We start from the raw sequence: 21,878 nt of genomic DNA on the forward strand, positions 1-21,878 counted from the left end.
AAGGATGTGCACTGAATGAATGGTTATTGGATGTGAATGTTGTAACTAGAAGCAATCCTCTTTGCGGAGGAGACCATTTGTCAATTTGTGGACTTTTTATAAACCTTTTGACACGCTCACATTATTAGAAACTACACTAATGAACCGAGGCAGCAAGTGAAACCACATTTACTTTTTCTAAATGTGAAGCTATGGTTGATTCTTTGACACTGCCCTGTGTGAATTGAAAAAATGTAATTGTGTCCTGGCTCAGTCAGAGCTGGGCAAAGGGGTGTGTAAAACTGTGGATCTCCTGAAAACAACACCCTGCATGTTCCAGGGCCAATGTTTCCCAACCTTTTTAATTTGAGACCCCTTAAAATAAATTTTTGGAGTTATGAGCAGCAAAAGAGTGACTATTCATCCTAGATTGTTTCATCTGAAGAGTTTTTAAAACTCTAAAGATGTGCTTTGAGAAATTTCCATTCCCATCTTTAATCCTCTTGTGAGACATTCGTCTTGGGACACCTGGGAATATGCCCTAATGTTGGTAATGGATACTACTGTAGACTGTAATAAGTGGATTTGACAGAGTTTTCTTTTATAAAGATCACATACATTGTCTAGGAGGTAAGGTACCTCCAGGGATCATTAGAGAGATACCGGAAAATTAACAGAAAATATTTGATTAAAAATAATAAAAAGGACGGCAATCATGATTGGCTGTATTTATCTTATAATATGATATATACCTATGTCTATGTTGTAACAGTAATTTTAGTTTATTTAGATATGGGGAAGAGTTGAAGGCGTGATCCCATAAATAGTACTGGGCCTTTAAATGGGATTTGCATCCGGAGCAGCTCCCTCATTGCCCCAGACAGACACAGGCCAGTGTCCTACCGATAACAACCCACCTTTAACGGGTTTGTTTACAGCCGGTTAACAGGTACACAACACTTATTACTGTGTCAAGCAAAGTAAAAACATAGTAGTATAGCTAGATAGTTAGCTAACCGCTATACCGTTGCATGTCATCAGACAGCCTGGGAGTCAGCTGCAGACAAGGCCAAAGGGAAATATGGAGGCGACTTGTGGTTCATATTTTTCAGATAGCTAGCGACAGCTAACGCGAGGCATAGAGAGAGATAACTTCTTTGTATAAGTGTAACCCTCAGAGTAACTCCCAGGCTGTCTATTCCTCTAAAGAAAACCAAAACTTGAACGTTAGGTTAGCGGTGGAGCTAAGCTAACATTAACATGAATGTGGCCACGGTTCCGGTCAGATCTGTCAGTGAAAACCGACTGCCAATCTCCGCTTGGAACTGTCACAGTTTTACATTAATGTGTTATTTATCGACAAACCTTAGCAACACTGTAACTAGTTAGAGGGTTTTAAATGTTTTCTACACCTAATGTAAATCGGCATTAAGCTTTTAGCATTATTCAACAGTATTTCACCTTTATCGCTTAGCTGCACGATGCTTACCAGTGTTACCACCAGGGAAACCAGTGCGTTAGCGTTAGCTTACCCTATACAAGTTTATACGAATAAACTTTTTACTTGTTACCCTTTGTTTTGAACGCCGAACTGAAGAGTGGATAGTGTTTCCGAAAATATATTGAAACATAACGATATTTAATTTGCCAATTGACCAGTTTATATGACCACATTTTTGCTGGCGTTAAATTGGCTAGTTTTTAAACCGAGTCTGGCTCTATGTGCTCACTCTCATCCTATCCACGAGAGCAGCAGCACGCGCAAGGTTTGATGAGGATTATGACGATACGGTGGTGGTTGTTAATTGACGCAGGTGGTGGTGGTTATATAAATTAGCTCTTCATCTTTAATTAAGACATGGGCTGTGTCTCTAAATGTAGAATATGATTACTTGCAATGTCTATGAAGTAGAGTTTAATGTAAGGAGGGATTGCAGTTTACAGTATTCTTAGGGAAAATCTTTTGAATTTATATTTGCAGGTAAGACTGCCTGCCCTCTGAAGCACAGTAGTTAATGATACAAAATGTCAAATTCACACAATTTTAATGTGGGACTGTTCAGGAGAGGTGATACAGTTTCTATTTGTCCTAAACAGGTGCGCTGCTGCTGCTGGCCGTCGGTTCACTATGGCCCAGAACCAGGTGATTCTGCAGTTCCGCTTCGCCACATTTGGGGACTCCATGCTGCAGAAGATGAACCTCTTACGACACCAGAGACGCTTCTGTGATGTCACCGTGCGCATCAACCAGCTGGAAGTCCCTGGTCACAAGGTAGTGTTTGCCGCTGGCTCTTCTTTCTTGAGGGACCAGTTCATCCTTCAGCAGGACTCCAGGGAGGTCCAGATCTCCATGATCCAGGAGGCGGAGGTGGGCCGGCAGTTGCTGCTGTCGTGCTACACAGGTCAGCTGGAGTTTCCTGAGCTGGAGCTGGTGCATTACCTGACAGTTGCCAGCTTCCTCCAAATGGGCCACATCGTGGAGCAGTGCACTCAAGCTCTCAGCAAGTTCATCAAACCTCAGTCTGCACGCCAGCTGGAGGTGGATGTGGATATGAGGAGGGAGAAGAGGGACGAGGGTTTATCCTCCCAGGTCCAGAGACAGCAAGAACGCTCTCAGGGCTCTCAGACTGTGCAGCAGGAGGATGAGGAGGTGGAGCAGGTTGAGGACGAAAACAATGGCGATGATGACGATGATGAAGACGACGACGACGATGATGATGTGATCATACAGCCTAAGTCCCCTCTCCAGATATTAGGCAGATGTTCAAGGCAGGGTATGGTGGAGAGTGACATCACTATAGTAAAAGTGGAGTCTGTGTCTGATGTAGCAGAAAACTCAATCACTGGTCACTTCCCCACCAGCCCACCTGCTGCCCTCCACTCTCCTGAGCCCCAGCACTCCCTCATCAACTCCACAGTGGACAGTCGTGGTAGTGAGATGGCGGTTCCACCTGGTGTGGCCAGGTACCCGCTCAGTCCCCCTCCTCCATCGCCTCCTGCCGAGAAACACAGTGGGCACCAGAGGAACTACGACAAACCTCTCCAGTGGTACCACCAGTGCCCCAAGTGCACCAGAGTCTTCCGCCAGCTGGAGAACTATGCCAACCACCTCAAGATGCACAAGCTGTTCATGTGCCTCCTGTGCGGCAAGACCTTCACGCAGAAGGGCAACCTGCACCGACACATGCGCGTCCACGCCGGCATCAAGCCCTTCCAGTGTAAAATCTGCGGGAAGACCTTCACCCAAAAGTGTTCTTTGCTTGATCACTTAAACCTGCACAGTGGGGACAAGCCGCACCGCTGCAACTACTGTGACATGGTTTTTGCTCATAAGCCAGTTCTCCGCAAGCACCTGAAACAGATCCACGGGAAGAACAGCTTTGACAACGCAAACGAAGGCAACTTGCATGACGGGGGGCTTGACTTTGATTTTGGACAAATATGAAATCTGTGGACCTTTTTTTTAGTAGCTTTGTTGAATGCCATCAGTCATTTAACTAGGCCCGATGCAGAAGTTAGTCTTAAATTTAACAGTTCAACAAACGAACGCTTTATACGAAGCTGGAGCGTAGAGTCTGTTATTCTGTGTGTGAGAAACAACGATTGCATTATCAAAGATGGGCAGATGAGTGAACATGATGGCTGGTTTCCCAAAGTGTCATCCTCATCCTGATGAGTTTAACTGGAGAACATAAACAGTTTTCCTGGTCTACATTTCACTGTAGCTTCATTCATGTGGACTATTTTTTTATCTTTTTCTTTTTCTACATACAATACATTGTAGATGCCTTCATATCGTACTTGAAAATTCAGCACTGAAACACAAAACATAATGACTGTAGATCATTAGTTTTATTAATGAATTACCATGTGTGTGTGTCTATGTTGTCAAATGGAAAAAACATTGCAAAATGAATATATATTCAATATATATATAAATCATGTTCATTTGTATATTGTGTATACAGTCTACTGTAGCCTTTCTTTCTTACCTGTGTGAATATGACAACATGGACATCATAACTTAAAGAAACTTGAAAGCTAGTGGGTTGAAAAATATTTTATTGAAGGCAATCTACACCAGTGACAAATGGGATGCCAAAGTGTCTGTATGAACTGAAATGGTTCTTTTTTTTACAGATTTTATATCTGAGGTACTATTGGACCAAAGTGACATTGTATCTGTCCTGTGTTCATGGAAGTCGATGTGTGTTATGAAATTAAAAACTCCAGATCAATGTTGGTTGTGAGTCTCTATTGTTACACACCACCATTCATCTGATTACAATTCAACATTTACGGAAATAAGGTGCATCCGAAATATAAATTATAATATTCCTGATGTTGACACGTTGAAAAACAAAATTCCAATGTGATAATAAAATTGACACAACTGAGTTCTCGTGTAGATACTCATTTACAATATAGAAAAACAACCAGCACGAATGTTTGAACTGCTGCCTTCCTCAGTGTTCAGTTTTACTAGCCTTTTAATCAGTTAGAGTGTGCAGTGTGAGTATCTGGAAGTGGCATGTAAATGTGTGGCGAGTTTTGACAAAGTGTCAGTGTTTGCTGCAGTTTGAGTATCTTCAGACCAGTGAATAGATTACTGGAGGAGAACACAGCAGGGCACTTTTTGCATGTTTAAAGTGACAGCTTTACCTTCCTGTCATGCACCGTTCATACATATGAAATCATTAAATTGTTTGTTTCATAGGAAGTGTCACATGATGAAGTTATGTGGTGGGTTACACTGAAGTAAGAGTATGGGAACAGCAGTACCAGCCTGGCATCAGTGCCTGTAACAGCTGAGAGGCAGGCAGAGCTGGTTCACTGTATCACCATATCCTCCTCCTCCTCCTCCTCCTCCTCCTGAAAAATTTGAAATGTTATTAGCTACTTATATACATACATGAAAATTACAAAACAAATGTAGTAGAAATATCAATGTTAAAATACAAGCCACAGGAATAAACCTTGACGTGTCTAAACATTGTAATATCAAAGTGATATGACATTTATACATATACATTTACAGTTATTACTTGCCAATTCCACTCTTCCTTCTTTGATTGTTACATGTAACTTTAGGTTCTTATTTTATGTAACAGTGCTGCACTGAATCACCTCTGACTCACCAACTTTAGTATGATCAGAAAATGTAGACAGTTGTATTGTCCCGTCTGTACTGTTTAATTAAACCAACTATAAGTCCGCTACAGGTAGAACGTACTGAGGCCAGAGACGAGTCTGTGCAGTGAAAGTGATGTGAAAGTGATTTGAATGCAATGATTTGAATAAGAGTAGCTACTGTATGTCCACTCATCATTATTGCACAGTCCATCACTGGTGTGTTTGTGTGTGTGTGTGTGGTGCAGCCATGAGCAAGACTGCAGGCTGCTGCCAGAGCTGTCTGCATTATGTGTTTGATTATGAAACACCAAAAACACTGGTTATTCCAAGCATACGGGTAGGATGTGTCTTCAGGTTCACCCAGCTTCTGGTGGTGCTGTATGTGGTGGGGTAAGTAACCAAAAGCTTTGATGTGGGAATATATGTGGAACACTGTGTTGTGGATGTGGAAATGTGGATATCAAGCTATAAAGATTCCTGAAATGCTGTTGTAGCGAGCTACCTGTTGATTTGTTACGATTTGATTGCATTGTTAAAGTATCATTCTGCTGTAAACCTGCAGGTATGTGTGTGTGGTGCAGAAGGCCTACCAGGAGACGGACTCTGTCATCAGTACCGTCACCACCAAAGTGAAAGGTTTTGCCTTTACCAATACATCTGACATGGACCCCCGATTTTGGGATGTGGCTGATTATGTTATCCCACCTCAGGTATTTAAATATATTATTTCATCTTTATTACAGAATCACAAACCTAATGACCACCCTCCATCTTAAGTAATTACCAACGTATATAATATGGTATGTTGAGTTCCAACTGTTCTACAGTTTGCTCTACTGTAACATAATTTATTTTCCTTGTGATATCTGTGCTTCTCTTATGTCTAACAGGGTGATCATTCATTCTTTGTGTTAACGAATATGGTTGTTACCCCCCTTCAAACTCAGTCCCGATGTCCTGAGGTGAGTGATTGATGCTACGTGTTGTGACCTCCTGAGATATTCCTGCTCACACAGTTTTAGGGTGAACATTGTTTGTTGATTTTCAAGGTTGCACGTCCTAATGATTATTTTAATTATTATTGTCCCAAAGAATTGATACTAATTTAGTCTAATATGTGAGAAACACATTTCTTAAATGTCTATCACAAGTTTAAAGAGCCCAAGGCCAAGTCTTTAGATTGCTTGTAACCAACAGTACAACATCCAAACAAATCAGAATTAGGATGATAAGTAGCAGGGACGTAGTACAAAATTCTGGACCCTTTACAAAGCCCTTCTCTATGGGCCCCTCTGCAAATCCATGGCTATTTATTCTAGTGTCTTTGTGGGCTCTCCTCACATATAGGCTTACTAAGTCCCCCATTACACCCCAGACTGACGCCCCTGATAAGTAATCTTAAAAAGTTGGAACCAGCAAATGTTTGGCTAGCCATTCAAGTGGTGTCGCTCTAGGAATGGCAATATCACAATAAGGGAAAAAAGGGCAAAGATGACTTTGGTGATTGCCTTACTTTTGCCCTACCATGAAGCTGACATATTTGGTTTTGAGTGAAGGTGCCACCATGAGGTCAAAGTTTCAATTTGTTCAATACTTTGGTTTATGACCAAATACCTGCAAAACTAATGACATCCCTATTAGCCTCAGCTGTACTTTGTGCTAATTAGCAAATGTTTGCATGCTAACACACTAACAGGTAATGTTATACATGCTGAACATAAGCATGTTAGCATGCAATGTTACCATTTAGCAAAAAAAGTGCAGCATCACACAAACATTAGTGACTATTGAGGATGAAACAGTCAACAGATGTTACACCTCATATTGTTTCTATATGACAGGGTCGCCTCAGCCAACAGATTAACACTGGTTTCTCCTCCAGCTCCCAAACCCATCAACTACTTGTGTGGATGATTGTGACTGTATCGAGGGATACAGTGATCCTCGAGGAAACGGTAGGCCTTCCTCACTGGGTGGCATCAGATTGATATGTTTTTATACATCAGCTTTAAATGATGTGAGACCGTACAGAAAACATTCATTTTCATTTTTTACTCAGGTATACTGACGGGCCTGTGTGAGAACTATTCGACGACTGTTCGGACCTGTGAAGTGCTCTCATGGTGCCCTCTTGAAATAGACACTAAGCTGCCTGAGTAAGAATACTGTATATGCAATGTTATAGTATTTATAAGTAATTACAGTATAATGTACATGCAGCTTGGCATGCTGTTTCCCTGTCCCACAGACAAGCACTGCTGGCTGCAGCAGAGAACTTCACTGTGCTGATCAAGAACAGTGTAACATACCCAAAGTTCAACTTGCACAGGTCAGTGCTTCTGAATGTAAAAAGAAAGATGTGTGGAGAGAGGCATGGGCTCTTATCAGTACAGCATATGCAAACATGCTGTTTTATTGTGTGCCATTAAATCAAACGTATGTCTCCCTTCCTCCTCCAGAAGGAACATACTCCCACATATTAACTCCTCATACCTGAAGAGGTGTGAATTCAGTCGTACAACAGACCCTGACTGCCCCATATTCCGCCTCAAACACATCGTTTCAGAGGCTGGAGAGGACTTTCAAGACATGGCTGTGAAGGTACGCACAGAATTCAATATTCAATACTATCAAAATGTTCATTAATGTATAATTTACCCCTCCACACTCCATTATCTCTGTTAAATTTCAGCTGTCAGGTCTTTCACACATGATTTAAGTGTGAACTTGTCTACACTTGAACACAGTTGGTTTTATTTTATGTTTATAAAGGGTGGTATCCTTGGCATTATTATTGACTGGAGCTGTGACCTGGACTGGTGGGCAGGGAAGTGTTACCCTAAGTACAGCTTCCGCAGGCTGGACAACAAAAATCCTGTCAATAATGTGGCCCCAGGATACAACTTCAGGTGAAACCATTCATAGCAAACAGTTATCAATAAACAGATTAAGCTGGGAAAAAAAATATTAAAAAACTGACTGCTTATAGGTTTGCAAAATACTACAAGACCCCCGATGGAGTGGAAACTAGAACCCTAATCAAAGCATACGGGATCCGGTTTGACGTCATTGTATTTGGAACTGTAAGGCCTGAATAAATTTTGAAATTTAAAATGACTTAATCAGCAAAATGTGTGTGTTCTCTTCGCCTTGATATTACCTGGGGTCTGTTTTATGTTGCAGGCAGGAAAATTTGGAATTGTACCGACCATAGTGAACTTGGGTGCCGCATTATCATTCCTCAGTTTGGTGAGTACACATGTTCAGTTGAAATATGAGGCTTTTTTTGTCCCTGAAAACACAATGATACACAGAATTTGAGTGTTTTCCTTCAGGTTCCGGTGGTTTCTGACTGGTTTATGTTGACATGCATGAAAAAAAGAGATCTTTACAGCAGACACAAAGTCACATATCTGAATGAGGATGCTGAAGCTGAACCCGTAAGTGACTCATCCTTCACATTTTAAATTCCTCACTGCTGTCAGTAATAGGCCTTTTTCACAGCAGCCATTTATTTTGACATGAAAAAGTAGGATAAACACAAGTGTTCCCAATTATGCTAATTAAGGCTCCTATTTCATTCTCTTTATAATACAGATATCAATGGGCACCAGCTATGGAACCCAGTAGCATGGTCACATCCACACGTGAACAGAGGAATCTGAATCTGCTCTAAAATCATTTACATGAAAGCAGATATCTTCAACATCATATGAGCTCTTCAATAAAACTGGTTAAATGTGTAAATGTAAAGAATGAGTATTAATGCCTCTTGAGTTAGGAATCTTGAACTGCATGCTATAAATCAATACAAATAAAATAGGCAAAGCAGTGGCCTGAGAGTAAATGTTGTGACAGACACATGACTCCCCCACACCACACGGGGGCAGCATAACTTAGAGTGACAACACAACCCACACAACACAAGAAGCTCCTCAGTATGCTAGCAAGCAACAGAGAACTGAGGTAGAAGAGCCTTTTAGACAGAGGCACAAAAATGAGCTAAAATATATATATTTTTCTAACTTTTTCCCCTTATTTGTTTAGTTAACTAATAGTTGTATATCTAGCAGTGGTGTGCGTCGAGGAGCTAGCCTCTCTGTATTAGCCAACAGACTAGTTAATGATATTGTTAGCCTGACAGCTAAAGTTGCAGTTGGGCAGCTGGTCTCCCTCACATAGCATCGATGAGGAAACCCAACCCCGGCTTAAATGCTGTAAACAACACTAACCAGTCTGTCTTGAGTTAGCTAGTTGGCCGCTGAATACAGCAGAATGACAGGTGAGTGTCATCTTCACACACACACACACGAATTCAGCCATCATTGTGTTTTAATAGCATCGCCAGTGTGCCGTTTTTAAAGAGTATTACCATAATGATGATAACACCACGGGTTTTCTCAGAGGATGCCGTCTTGCTGAATGTACCTGTCATTCGGCAACTGTACCACTGGGACTGTGGGTTAGCCTGCTCCAGGATGGTCCTGAAGTAAGTATCTCACAGTCAAGTAATGTTAATCCTTTTGCATTATGTACTCAGCCAACAGCCCTCACCATACAGATTATACTGAAATGGCACTTCTTGCTAACACGGGTGCACTACAGTCACCCCTGAGGGAGTTACAGTCTCTAACTGTCCTATTTTGCAGGTACCTCCATCCAGTCAGTGATGAAGAGTTTCAGAGAGCATGCTGGGACCTGAAGCTGACTGAGAGTGTGTGGACTATTGACCTGGCCTACCTCATGTGCCATCTAGGAATCAGACACTGCTTTTGCACACAGACCCTGGGCGTTGATAAGGGCTTTAGGAATCAGGTATTTGCAGAGTCTACGCTATGAGTGCTGTCCCAAACAGATTTTAATCGTTTTAGTTCTGTGTGTGTGACAGTGTCTTTGTGGTCTTTTGCCATTGTTTGCAGTCCTTTTATAAGAAACATTTCGACACAGAAGAAGACAGAGTGAATGAGCTCTTCCTTAAAGCAGATAACAAAGGTGTGGTGGTGAAGAAATGGTGAGTTTTCTGTTAATGTTTGCTCATTTTGGACAAGCCACCTGTTTTTGCCTCAGTCAAAGTAAACCTAACACCTGAAATGTGTCGGTGCTTATCTTTTCCTAGTTCTGTCACAGTTCAGGAAATCCAGTCTCATCTGGAGCAGGGACACGTTGCCATAGTGCTGGTCAACGCCGTCGTCTTGACGTGTGAACTCTGCTCCTCGCCTGTCAAATACTGCTGCTTTCTGCCTGTGGGCCAGAAGTGTTTCTGCAGGAAGCCAGAGTACCAGGGTCACTTTGTGGTGGTGTGCGGCTTCAACAGGACTACTGGCTGCGTTTTCTACAACAACCCTGCGTATTCTGACCGTGAGTAATCTTGTAAAACTGTATTTTAATAAAAAACAGTTTAAGTATCAGTGAGCTACAGGGGGAACGTTTTGGAAATATAATGCCCAGAGATGGTGTCAGAAGTTACATCAGGACTTGTTTCCCTTTTTGACATGTAAAAGGATTTTACTTTTCTTTTTAGGTTAAATTGGTGCTGAAACAATAACTGGATTAATCGATAAATTGATAAAAATTAAAATAATCGGCAACACTGTTGACACTTGTTTAATGTCTAAGTAATTTTTCAAGTTAGAATGTCAAAAATTGTAGTTTGTGGTTTCTCAAATGTGGGGATTTACTGTTTTTCTCTTTTTTTACATGTTTGTAAATTATATTACTTCAATTTGGCTTTTGGACTGTTTGTCAGACAGAACAAAAATATATGAATAATACTAAAGTCATCAAAGTCATCAGGATTCATCAGCTGGGAACCAACAGATCAACATTGCCATCCATAGAGCTAAAAGTGGGAGAAACACATTTCGAAGATTCTTTAACTGCTATAATCTCCTGACTGCTTGTAACAAGTCTGCCAGTCTGGATCTGACGTGTGTGTGTGTGTGTGTGTGTGTGTGTGTGTGTGTGTGTGTTTCAGGGGTGTGCTGCACCAGCGTCAGTAACTTTGAGGAGGCTCGGCGGAGCTATGGGACAGATGAAGATATCCTGTTTGTCTTTAAGGAGAGTTGATGGACAGTGATGATGGATTTGAATTTCACTCTTTCCCAGCTCACCATTATAGTGACATGATGCTGCAGGTCAACGGTGTTGGACTAGTTGCTCCTCCTGTTGTCCGCTATCACAGATTCCCCTGGGCCATCCTCTCCGGTGCCAATAAGCCCCGGCTGCTCACATGAAAGGCGCCTAGCTGCAGATTCACCGCTCTCATTCCCTCTTACACAGTCAGTACTACACGACCTGTGAAGGATTAACAGCTGAGAGGTCCAATAATTTAAACTGAACTCCCTTTTTGAGATGAGCAGATAGTTCAAATGAATTTTATTGTGTCCTTTTAATTTTAATGACTGCGGTTGCTCATATATTTGGAGCCATCCAGACTTGAGAGACTACAGCGGATGAAATGTGGGAATCACGACATAGAATAAATAGGAATTCCCAGGAAATAGTGTGCACATAATTCAGGGCTGATGATGCAACATTTAGTATATCCAATTTATTGGTGCTGTTCAGTGTTGATCAGAAGCCTCACCTCCACTTGCCTTTAAAAAAATCCTCCTAACTCACCTTTCAGTCACTTTTTTCTTATGATGATTCTGTCAACAGGGAATACAGGAAGCTGTCGTGTTTTGAGAGTCTCAGGTAATTAATGCCCTAAAGTGTGACATGCGCTTCAAATAACAAAACTAGTTCAATGCAATACTCCATAGTGTCTATGGAACTCAGTCTACCTGCAGAAGAACACAGACAGTGGATTGATGTGTTGAAATCCACCAGTTTCATTCACCTCACTGGAAAAACACAGCTCAACATCTGTGTTTTGGTGTCATGGCAACATGCTGGATAGATTTTTAAAAAAAAGGCATTGTTGGGTTGTTTTGATCATGTTGCAGAACTGAGGTGTAATTTGGACTCAGTTTTGTTCTCTGTTGAACGCAGTGAATACCAGGTAATTTCCTCATTGTCCTTCAGTTTAATTTAGTTAATTTTGGTATCATGTAAACGTTTTTGCACTATGCTTTTCAAACCAGACATAATTATGTTATTTAAATTAAAAATGTTATCATGAAATTGATGTTCTGAATCTTCAATAAGAACAAACAGCACGTTTTAAACCGCAAACTTTATTTTTTATTAAACATAGAGCTGCATTTATTATATGTTGTGATTAAAGGATTTGAACATATGTCCCATCCTTGTCTCTCTTTTCTGGTACATGAGTCCTAAATGAGGCACTTCACAACTTAAACTTCATTATATACTAGAATTTTGCCAGACATTGAGGGAATAAAATCAGGGCTCGGTCCTGTGTTTATTAAGTTGTTGTAGTTATTAATATGGTAATGTCATTATAGTAGCCAGCTGGTACAATCCTGGTAATCTGTTTATTTATTCATTGTGAATAAACATCAGTACTTCAATTTTTTGAGGCTGAGGAACTCACTGTTCCTAAAGTATATTCTAATTATGAAAGTCTTCTATACAGTATATTAAAAGCACTTTACAATTTATGAGACTAACTTAATGACAATTATCTAACAAATATGTCATAATGAAATGATTTTCATTGGTCTGATAAACATTTTGTTGAATTTATCTCTTTTGGTCATCATTAAGTAAATTTGTAAAGTGAGGATTTCTGAACTCATTCTGCTGTTTGTTTATTAACTGACCTCCTTTTTCAAAAGTGGCCCCTGGACAAAGCAAGCGGAGTATCTCTGATGTAAAAAGTCCAGATTATCCAGATAACTGTCACTGAACCTGCACTGCAGGTTTAAGCTTAAAGCAAGACTAAGTTCATTTAAGACAAAACTAATTTGTCCTCTTGCTGTTGAAAAGTTAGATTCATAAGCACACTGAGTAAAAAACCCTTAATCAATTGTGACCTCTGGCTCACAGTGGCTAATCTAAAGCCAATGTTAGCAAGATAAATACTGTTATGTAACTTGTGATACTGTTACAATGCAGTTATAGCAATCAGCATTATCCCATGATTGTAACTTGTGGCTGCAGTGGACACTGTTAGCTTCACAGAACTGAAGAATCTGGGCTTGTGTCAAATCATCAATTATAGACATATAAAGAACACAGTTTGACTTTGTGAGTTGTCTGTGATAAAGTTATAGAAACAACTAAATGGAACCAACCTGACAGACAGAATATAAACACAATGTCAAACGAAATGAAAAGGACTGATCTTGTTGTGTTTCATTTCATACTTAAATGCACTATAGAGGATTATCATTTACTCCTTCACTATGTTGGGTTTGAAGTCATGTCTGACGGCCGCAGTAAGTTCATCTGCATACTCAGCATACCGCCCAGTCATCTGCAAATAAAGGTATAAAGAACAGGTAGATTAACAGTAGTCCCGGAGAGTAGATTGTCTTTTTACAACAATGAGTACAAAGCTTCCAAAACCTTTACCCATTAAGCAAATGTGTCCACAATCACTGCAGGACCAAACAATAGTAAGCCACCTTAAAGTAGGTAAAGATGGGACATCCAGGCAGACTGCTTACACGCACTCTATGCCCAGTTATATTTACCTTAAAACTCCATTTGTCACAGATTTGTCTGTTCAGGTTGAGATCCATTTCCACCACCAGTAGGCCGTCATGGGTCCGAGATAGTCCCGGGGTGCGGCTGCCGTCAGGAGCAGCCACATAGCTGGATCCATAGAAGTGTCCAAAGTCATGGTGGGCTGCAAAAGTCAGGAGGACTGTCTGTAAGTGGCACTGGAATAATTCACCCTGCCTGTGACAGCTACTCACTGACTGAGAAAGGTTATCCTTTGAAATAAACTCACTGACACACATTTAGATTCAGCAGCACTCAGTTCACCATACAAGTTAAAGAAATTTAATTTAAGTTCTAGGAAATAAATCTCTCACCCTTTTTTCCGTCACCAGATGTGAATTCACTTTTGAAATGTTCCTGTGTGAAATACAAGAATGCACTGAGGTCATGTCAGTTTCAGGGATGTGGAAGGTTTTGGGTTGGGTGTGGACATTGTGCAGTTTAGTAATCAGTGATGATGAAATGGTTACTGATACCATATTTCATTAAATTAAAATAATAAGCTTGTGATATATCTGTATTTCACCATATACAATGCTTTAAGGGACCTGCTTTCTTTGCTGTCATTTTTCATCTATATTTTTTGCAGCACTGACCAAAAAACCCAATGTGTTAAGACTACGGGTTGGCCACTTTTCTAACCAAACTAGATTTAAAAAACACCACCTTTTATCCAGAAATGTAGGACTCCTTGTCATTTATCAGAGACACTGCAGACAGACAGCAGCTTACAGAGACTGACTCACCGTCCCAACACGGTTGATTGCACAAGTGTAACAGTGGTTAGCTATCGCTGCATTCCTGGCCTCTATAGGCCACATGGGCTCACTGTAGAGAAGAAATAACATTATTGTTGATGTATATATAACAGTACAAAACAACAACTTCAGTACAGTATATGACAACAGCTAGAGGTTTATTAACACTGATGCCAGGCAAAGCAGGCAACTGCCCTCACAGCCCCAGACCTCCAGAGACCAACAGCCCCAGGTTCACTATGTGGCAATTGATTTCTGGTAACTTGATCAATTGTAACCTTTTGAGGGGAATTAAGAGGCTATGTGCAACTACGGCACAATATTGACAATATCAATTACATGTTGCCTATTCCCAAATGAATGTGTGTTCAATCAAATTACCTCACAGCAAACACAGGGCCATATAATAGGGAGCCCAGGAGCTTACAGCCCAGGGGCCTCTACCAATTGTTAAGACAGCCATGCCAGAAATAACAGTTACTCCATTTTGTCCCTCACCTGAGAGCTCCAACAGTAGCTGAGGGGTTGAAGATGATCTCAGCTCCATTCATACTGTACATGAACCAGTTGAGAGGGTGATGGCGGCCGTAGCAGATATTCACAGCTATCTTCCCAAACTGTGTCTGGAACACTGTGTGGCCTGTGTCGCCCTCCATATAATACGTAGACTGAGTGTAAAATAAAACACAGAGAACATTACAGTGAACATTCATACAGGAGCAGTGGATCACACAGGGTAACAGAAAACACACACTGACCTCATTAAAGTCTCCGATCCTGGGAATATGGTTCTTCCTGGTCTTTCCCAGCACATTTCCAGAGTTGGAGATCACCACTGCCGTGTTCCACAGAGTGCTGTGCAGCTCCTCTCGCTCCAGGATTGGAGAAACAACTACCATGTTGTATTTTTTGGCCAGCTAAAGACAGAATTGCAGATTTATTGGCCTTGTGTTCTGTAGTAAAGGACATCAATGCACTGCGTCAGACTTCTGTATCTCACCTCTTGGCAGAAACGTGTGGTGTTTCCTTCCTCAGCTGACTCTGCAAACTCCGTCCACGGTTCTTTCTCGCGGGTGCAGAAAGCAAAGGGCATGGCTGCGGACAGCAAAAGGCAGGTTAGTCTATTCTTCTTGCTGTTATGTGTAGTTCTGACTCATGAAAGCACTCACTCCAGGTCTCCTGAAAGCAGACGATGTTTACACCGCACATGGCTGCCACTTCAACCATCTCACCAACCCGGCTATGCATGGCAGTGATCTGTGGAGGGGACAACCAGAGTTGACTTTTACCGTTAGCAGTTAATTCTATCAAATGCAAAGCATCCTGTCAGTCTCTATCCCACTGACACCACACAGGTCTGTTTGCATGTGTTCTTTGTTTGGTTAGTAACATGCATCTCAGTCCACACCTGGTCCAGGATGGGGGCATCAGTGGGCAGGACTATGCGGTGCTGAATGAGTCCAACGCGGATCCTTCTGGGCGGCCTCAGTTGTTCCTGCACAGCTTCAAACCTGTAACCCTTCAGCTCAAAGTCGCGCTCAGAGGCAGCGTCCACAGCACATGCCGGGAGGTCCAGCTTCCTGTAACGGAGAAGATTCTTCACCAGTGCACACACAGTGACACCTACACCAAAGGATAGGAAGAACATTGAACTGAGCACAATGTTGTAGTCATTTGTCTCTCAGGCCTTTATTTCCACAGTGAGAAGTGAGCAAAACCTTTGCTCCCTTTCTTTGTATTTTCTTCTCAGACAGTCAAATCGGTGTGTCCAAATGCCACAGAGCAGAGATCCTGAATCTGTGACAAGAGTTTACAGTGGACTCAAACTGACTGACCACAAGACTTTCATAATAAGAGTTTGTCTTAGAGGTGAAGCAGTTTGTTGATTAATCATTTAGTCCAGTGACTTCCACTAGGGGTCGCCAAAGCTCGATGAGGGCCTTCTTGATTTTAAGGCGTGCTAGAAAACTTTAAAACTATACATAGTATGCCTATATCTCAGCATTTAGTTCACTTCTGTTAAGAATAGTAAATGTAAAGTAAATTGTCTAATAGAACAATGACTAAGCATCAGAAACCATAAAACACTGAATTTGTCAAAAAAGAAGCCTATTAAGTCTGTATGATTCTTAAAAACTATAGGAAATACATAATACAGACATACTTCTTTCGAAATAATCTGCTCAAATTTCATCCAAATCACTCATTTTACACAAATTTCTTCAGTTCACTGTTTGGGTTCATTGTACAGTTTGAATATAATATGAAATATCCATAGAATCGGTCACTAGGTCAGGGGTAGTGTGTTTACTAAAGGATAGAAAAGGGGTCCCAGAAGGAAAAAGGTTGGGAACCACTGATTTAGTCCATCGACAGTTATCTTTTTTGATAATCTATTATTTATTTAAGTCATTTTTCAGGAGAAATGCTGGTTGCAGCATCTCAAATATGAAGATTTTCTGTTTTTCTTTGTCAAATTAGTCAAATTAATATCTTTAGGTTTGGGACTGTTGGTTGGACAAGCTATTTGAGCAGTTCGCCTTGCATTCTGGGACAGGTTTTTTTTTTCAACTATTCACAAAACAAGCAATCAATTAATCGAAAAAATTATCTGCAGATTAATCGATAATAAAAACAAGTTAGTTGCAGCTCTAATTTATTCTCCCTTGTGTATTAGTGGAGAGTAATATAATACTGGAAGTCTTGACTAATACTAAGAATGTAACAAACATGCAATTGGAACCTTTTTATTGAGTAATCCTGTCTTTGCACATGTTTAAGGTTGTGTGTTGCACACTGCAGCTCAGACAGCACTGACCAAAGTCCGCTCAGCAGAACAATAATTTACCAGGAGCAGATTGAATAGAAACTGCAAAAGAATAATAATCATAATAATCATAATAATAATAGCATATGAACAGCTGAACAACTTCTCTCGCGATAACTCACTTTGTTTCCTTCCCGAATAAAATGCGTTTCACCTCTGAGAGCTCGGCCTCTGGCAGGTGGGACTCCAGAGACTTCTCCAGCGATTCGAACTCACATGCGGACATTTCTGCGCTTTTTCTTCGGGTTTGCGGCTTCGCAGCAGCAGCAAGAGCTCGGTGTCTGCTGGCAGCGGACTGTATGCACGTTTTATCATTTACTGTCGTTATATAATCCTATGTGCTTTCACGTAGTCTGACGCAAATCAGGAATTTAGGAAGACGAACCGGCCGTTGTCTGTCCAGTTCGGTCATTAATTAACCCTATGTATCCCTCCGCCAGTTGTGTGTGTGTGTGTGTGTGTGTGTGTGTGTGTGTGTGTGTGGAGAGCACTTACCTGAGTAACTCTGCAGCACTGTACTAACAGTATAATTTTGGTTTGCTGGTATTCATTTTCATCTTTGTGCTATTATTACTTCTATGAGGGAAACCTTTTTCTGCATTTGCTGACAGTTGTAGAACGCATTTGGTATGCAGATCAAGATTTTATAAAACTATTGAGCTTACAATTATGATGCATTGGCCTTTTTCACAGCAGACATTTTTGACTGAAAAGCACAGGTGTGAATACAGAGATGTCAGGACCCTGAAACTAAAGCAACTAAAAGGAATTCAGCCGTGGTTCATCTTATCACAAGAAAGATTCAGGGGGATTTTAATCAATCTCTCATACCCACCACCCCACATTGAATCTATCTGGATGGATTATATCTTGCACTTTTGCAACGTCTCTTTTTATTGTCTATTTCATCTTTTTCTCATACTCTGTTTATTGTTATGCATTAATATACCAAGGCAAATTCCTTGCATGTGAAAACCTACTTTGCAATGAAACCAATTCTGATTCTGACTTAAATGGGTTTCCCCACAAGGAATGGCTCTAAAAACACAGTTTTATATATTAATATTTGAACTATTTAAGCAGCACCACGTTCTATACTATCTGGTGAATCCACTGGTTCTCACACTGAAATGGAGTTACACGGCTGGTTAAAAGGGACCACTGACAATTAAAATATGGGATTTTATTGTCCAATTACAAATTAGCTGAGTTTCTTTGTTTCAGAAAGAGCGATGTGTCTCTCCAGTAGAAAAAGAAAACAATTCTATAATGCAAGACTACTCTCAGCAAACCCCTGTCTATTCCCTGGCAGAGTGTTATTAATGTGCAGTGTGGAGGCTGGTGAGTACTCCTCACTAATTCAATTCAATTCAATTCAATTTTATTTGTATAGCGCCATTTCATAACAGAAGTTATCTCAGGACACTTTTCAAATAGAGCAGGTCTAGACCGAACTCTTTATAACATTATTTACAGAGACCCAACAGTACCACCATGAGCAAGCACTTGGCGACGGGGGCAAGGAAAAACGTCCTTTTAAGAGGCAGAAACCTAGGACAGACCCTTCGGCTCTACGTGGGTGGTCGTCTGTCTCGACCAGTTGGGGTGAGAGAGAGAGAGAGAGACAGAGAGAGAGAGACAGACAGACAGACAGATCTGTTATATAAATACAGAATAACACAACCTTTGTTATACATAATGCCACAATAATATATCTAAAATTGAATGCCATTTTATTTTTTATTTATTATTATTTAATTTGTTGTAATTTTCCTTTGTCTTTTTGCTATTACTTTAACTGTTTTAAAAATATTTTTTCAGCCAAAGTTTTTGGTAAATCTGAAGCAGAACTTTGTCATCTTCATGCCGTATAGTTGCTCTACTCTGTCAGCTTGATGTTACATATCATTGAACCATTTTGTGAAATTGTTTTATTTAAGATCTGAGGTCTGTGACATCATGTCTGCAGTGACACCCACAGCTGTTATCTGTTACAGAAAGATGAAGCTTCCGAGCAACATTGCCATTGAGACTTCCACTGAAGTCTGAAGGTGGCGTTTTTGCAACATTTGTGGTTGAATTCGTTTGTGCAACGGTGAGACCGAAGCTATGAACAGAGTAAACCAAATCAGACATGTGTGACACAGTCAGACATTCACAGAATTTACACATTCATTTTATTGAAGACTGTGTCATTTTCTCCTACATGACTAAGACAGAAAAAAAATGTGCTAAATTCCTACATCTGATGCAGTTAACAGATTGGTTGCATAAATACAGGATCTGTTCATGTTTAAGAACAGGTTTTGTTTCAAGTTTCTACAAAAGTTATTTAAATAAATAATACCTAAAAGTCTGTCATGACTCATATAGAAACTATCTCATTTGGTGTTTCTTGTCATTTGCAGAGGTGTTTGTGCTTCTGGTTTGTTTGGCAGGACTGCTCCTCTGTGTCCGTCTTCTTCTCATCTGTCTGTCTCGCTCCTTGTCAGGGTTGGACAACTTCCTCAGCAGCTCTACAACAGAAGAGGTGACAAACTCATTGTCACAATTTCATTTTTTACTATTATTCTAAACATGAGTTTGACCAGCAGGAGGCCTCAGAGATTCACTTCAAGTCTACTGGTTGGTCAACACGGTTAAGTTTTGAAGTGTTTATTCCTGTGCTGATGGTACCTGTTAACTCAGGATGACTCTGGCTGAAGTTATTTAGGAGAGACACATATTTCCGGCCTCCAGTGTCATCATCTGAAGGGAAGTGAACATCAGTGTGTAATAAAACAGCTGGACACACTAAGACTTTGCAGACATTTCCCATAAAACAAAATTAAATATAGTTTTTGTTACCTTTATGAGCAGTAAATCAAAAGTTTGAACTCCTATATTCCCCAAATAAATGTTTCCTTACTGAAAAATGTAATACATTTTATAAAACCTTTTATATCATATTGTATATTATTAAAATACAGATTTATTTATTTAACAGACAAAACACCCACTCAATCCAACTAAAACAAGAGGCTACTTTTAAATTCTTATTTTCTAAAACTATAATAGACTTTTCACAGCAGCCATTTTGACATGAAATAGTAGGGTAAACACATGTGTTAGCAATGATACTATATAATTGAGGTTACATTCAGGTCAAACAGTCAGGGTGCTGCTATTATGCATGTTGGCTCACTGGATAGGCTCTGCTACACTACATGGAACCCTAATTAGTATCATTGCTAACACCCATGTTTACCTTACTATTTCATGTCAAAATGCCTGCTGTGAAAAAGGTCTATTAGGATTGAAAAATGATCATTTTGTCAGTCAAACAGGCCAGAGATTGGTGACCAGATGAGGTTTTGAAACCCAGATGGACTCACGGCATACTCGCAGGAGGACGTAGTACTGTCTCTCTGCCAGCACGCTGCTGGTCAGAACCAAGCTTTGTTGCTTCCCCTCCAGGTTCATCACTCTGCCACTGCTGTCCATCAGGTCCACACAGTCTACAGGAAGAATTTGAAGTTCTTTTACACAGCACTTAACATTAACATGTTTTGTACTTGACCAAAACCAGATAACAGTAGTGACTTGTAAAAGAAATGTTGTCAGTCAATAGTTGGCATCAAGTTCTCAGACTTACTATTCAAGTTATGCCATATTCATATTCAGTTGATCCACCTAGGGAAATAAAGGAACCTGAACGGTCGATGGAATTTCAGTAATGTTTGTAAGTACCTTTAAAGTCCAGTCCAGACTTCTCCTTTAAATGATGGATGAAGTTTATCAGTTTACAGTTGAGATTGAACATTTCCATCCTGCTGTCTGTCAAAAAAAATATCTTGTAACATCTTTTAATAATATACATTTCACATTAAACTTTTATAATGCAAGTTTATTCCCCCTGTTCTTGTATATTCTTGTAAAACAAACCAGGTTACTATCACACTTAAATGTAAGCAACCATATTCCACCATTCTGAAAATATGCTGCAAATGTATTCAGTCAGTTCAAATAAAATAATCTGACTTCAAATACCAGGTTTATTCCTACTCTACATCAACAGCAACATCAGATTAAGATTTTCTATTTGAAAAGAGAAATAAATATATCTAGAAACTTTACTAACCTCCAAACAGGATGGTGACAAACATTTTCAGGTCCTGACTGCAGTTAAGCTCCACCAGTACTGCCACTACCAGTATCTGTTTATTCCTAAGAGCCCAGGGAGTAACACGTTTGGACTGGACACAAAGTACAACAATAGAGGCTATTAAATCAGGGTTGTGGTCTGCCTTGTGTGCCATGAACTGGCATACATAATGTAGAGATGGTAAACACACACACACACACACACACACACACACACACACACACACACACACACACACACACACACACACAACCTCCTCTTATTCTGCTTTTCAAAGCTGAAGCCTTTTAAATGAGGGGACAAGGGACCGCTGTTGCTTGTATCCATGGAGTCTCTACACACAGACAGACTGGCACTCTGGACTTTATAGTTGTTGGACAGTGATGTCAAGACTGACTGAAAA

The 21,878-nt window shown here is 40.4% G+C and overlaps 5 protein-coding genes across 8 annotated transcripts; 3 read left to right on the forward strand and 2 right to left on the reverse strand.

Annotated features, from left to right (window-relative positions):
• Positions 1–116: 116 nt before the first annotated feature.
• On the forward strand, positions 117–4,217 carry zbtb26 (zinc finger and BTB domain containing 26). Of its 2 annotated transcripts, none has more exons than XM_051421784.1 (2): positions 117–1,960; positions 2,077–4,217. In XM_051421784.1, the coding sequence occupies exon 2, from the start codon at positions 2,108–2,110 to the stop codon at positions 3,422–3,424; it is 1,317 nt and encodes a 438-aa protein (XP_051277744.1). In that variant the 5' UTR covers positions 117–1,960; positions 2,077–2,107; the 3' UTR covers positions 3,425–4,217. The 2 variants fall into 2 exon arrangements, with proteins under 2 accessions (XP_051277744.1, XP_051277742.1); XM_051421782.1 differs by having other exon boundaries at positions 710–928.
• Positions 4,218–4,369: 152 nt separating this feature from the next.
• p2rx4b (purinergic receptor P2X, ligand-gated ion channel, 4b) lies at positions 4,370–8,868 on the forward strand. Its single transcript, XM_051421785.1, has 12 exons — positions 4,370–5,502; positions 5,675–5,822; positions 6,003–6,074; positions 6,995–7,067; positions 7,172–7,268; positions 7,361–7,441; positions 7,572–7,713; positions 7,885–8,021; positions 8,102–8,195; positions 8,296–8,361; positions 8,448–8,552; positions 8,710–8,868. The coding sequence occupies exons 1-12, from the start codon at positions 5,294–5,296 to the stop codon at positions 8,740–8,742; spliced, it is 1,257 nt and encodes a 418-aa protein (XP_051277745.1). The 5' UTR covers positions 4,370–5,293; the 3' UTR covers positions 8,743–8,868.
• A 142-nt stretch (positions 8,869–9,010) lies between these two features.
• On the forward strand, positions 9,011–12,352 carry gucd1 (guanylyl cyclase domain containing 1). The gene is made up of 6 exons (XM_051421790.1): positions 9,011–9,394; positions 9,517–9,601; positions 9,762–9,927; positions 10,032–10,123; positions 10,229–10,470; positions 11,087–12,352. The coding sequence occupies exons 1-6, from the start codon at positions 9,388–9,390 to the stop codon at positions 11,176–11,178; spliced, it is 684 nt and encodes a 227-aa protein (XP_051277750.1). The 5' UTR covers positions 9,011–9,387; the 3' UTR covers positions 11,179–12,352.
• upb1 (ureidopropionase, beta) lies at positions 12,272–17,735 on the reverse strand. Its single transcript, XM_051421786.1, has 10 exons — positions 17,454–17,735; positions 15,913–16,084; positions 15,674–15,761; positions 15,505–15,599; positions 15,263–15,421; positions 15,003–15,172; positions 14,493–14,574; positions 14,061–14,103; positions 13,716–13,870; positions 12,272–13,495 (listed from the first exon to the last, which is right to left on the reverse strand). Exons 1-10 carry the CDS (start codon positions 17,555–17,557, stop codon positions 13,412–13,414), a joined length of 1,152 nt encoding a protein of 383 aa, XP_051277746.1. The 5' UTR covers positions 17,558–17,735; the 3' UTR covers positions 12,272–13,411.
• Positions 17,736–18,726: 991 nt separating this feature from the next.
• LOC127375988 (uncharacterized protein C22orf15) lies at positions 18,727–21,616 on the reverse strand. Of its 3 annotated transcripts, none has more exons than XM_051422449.1 (6): positions 21,452–21,616; positions 21,061–21,147; positions 20,706–20,828; positions 20,008–20,079; positions 19,679–19,847; positions 18,727–18,902 (listed from the first exon to the last, which is right to left on the reverse strand). In XM_051422449.1, exons 1-5 carry the CDS (start codon positions 21,474–21,476, stop codon positions 19,708–19,710), a joined length of 447 nt encoding a protein of 148 aa, XP_051278409.1. In that variant the 5' UTR covers positions 21,477–21,616; the 3' UTR covers positions 18,727–18,902; positions 19,679–19,707. The 3 variants fall into 3 exon arrangements, with proteins under 3 accessions (XP_051278409.1, XP_051278407.1, XP_051278406.1); XM_051422447.1 differs by having other exon boundaries at positions 18,727–18,918; XM_051422446.1 differs by lacking the exon at positions 18,727–18,902 and having other exon boundaries at positions 19,486–19,847; positions 21,452–21,615.
• Positions 21,617–21,878: the final 262 nt, after the last annotated feature.

Source organism: Dicentrarchus labrax, unplaced genomic scaffold (genome assembly GCF_905237075.1).
Source record: "Dicentrarchus labrax unplaced genomic scaffold, dlabrax2021, whole genome shotgun sequence".
Lineage (NCBI taxonomy): Eukaryota > Metazoa > Chordata > Actinopteri > Moronidae > Dicentrarchus > Dicentrarchus labrax.

Bases quoted from the DNA above. Each gene is read 5' to 3' on its own strand.
- p2rx4b (XM_051421785.1), top strand. From the start codon at position 5,294: ATGTCCACTCATCATTATTGCACAGTCCATCACTGGTGTGTTTGTGTG. The intron at 7,714-7,884 runs GTACGCACAGAA...ATGTTTATAAAG, and splicing joins TTCAAGACATGGCTGTGAAG to GGTGGTATCCTTGGCATTAT. The intron at 8,362-8,447 runs GTGAGTACACAT...GTTTTCCTTCAG, and splicing joins CATTATCATTCCTCAGTTTG to GTTCCGGTGGTTTCTGACTG.
- gucd1 (XM_051421790.1), top strand. The intron at 9,928-10,031 runs GTATTTGCAGAG...CATTGTTTGCAG, and splicing joins ATAAGGGCTTTAGGAATCAG to TCCTTTTATAAGAAACATTT. The intron at 10,471-11,086 runs GTGAGTAATCTT...TGTGTGTTTCAG, and splicing joins CAACCCTGCGTATTCTGACC to GGGTGTGCTGCACCAGCGTC.
- zbtb26 (XM_051421784.1), top strand. From the start codon at position 2,108: ATGGCCCAGAACCAGGTGATTCTGCAGTTCCGCTTCGCCACATTTGGG.
- upb1 (XM_051421786.1), bottom strand. From the start codon at position 17,557: ATGTCCGCATGTGAGTTCGAATCGCTGGAGAAGTCTCTGGAGTCCCAC. The intron at 15,762-15,912 runs GTGTGGACTGAG...TCCCCTCCACAG, and splicing joins ATGCCCCCATCCTGGACCAG to ATCACTGCCATGCATAGCCG. The intron at 15,173-15,262 runs GTCAGTGTGTGT...TTTTACACTCAG, and splicing joins GGATCGGAGACTTTAATGAG to TCTACGTATTATATGGAGGG.
- LOC127375988 (XM_051422449.1), bottom strand. From the start codon at position 21,476: ATGTTTGTCACCATCCTGTTTGGAG. The intron at 20,080-20,705 runs GTGAGTCCATCT...ACTTCCCTTCAG, and splicing joins CGTCCTCCTGCGAGTATGCC to ATGATGACACTGGAGGCCGG. The intron at 19,848-20,007 runs GTACCATCAGCA...CTTCTGTTGTAG, and splicing joins GAGTCATCCTGAGTTAACAG to AGCTGCTGAGGAAGTTGTCC.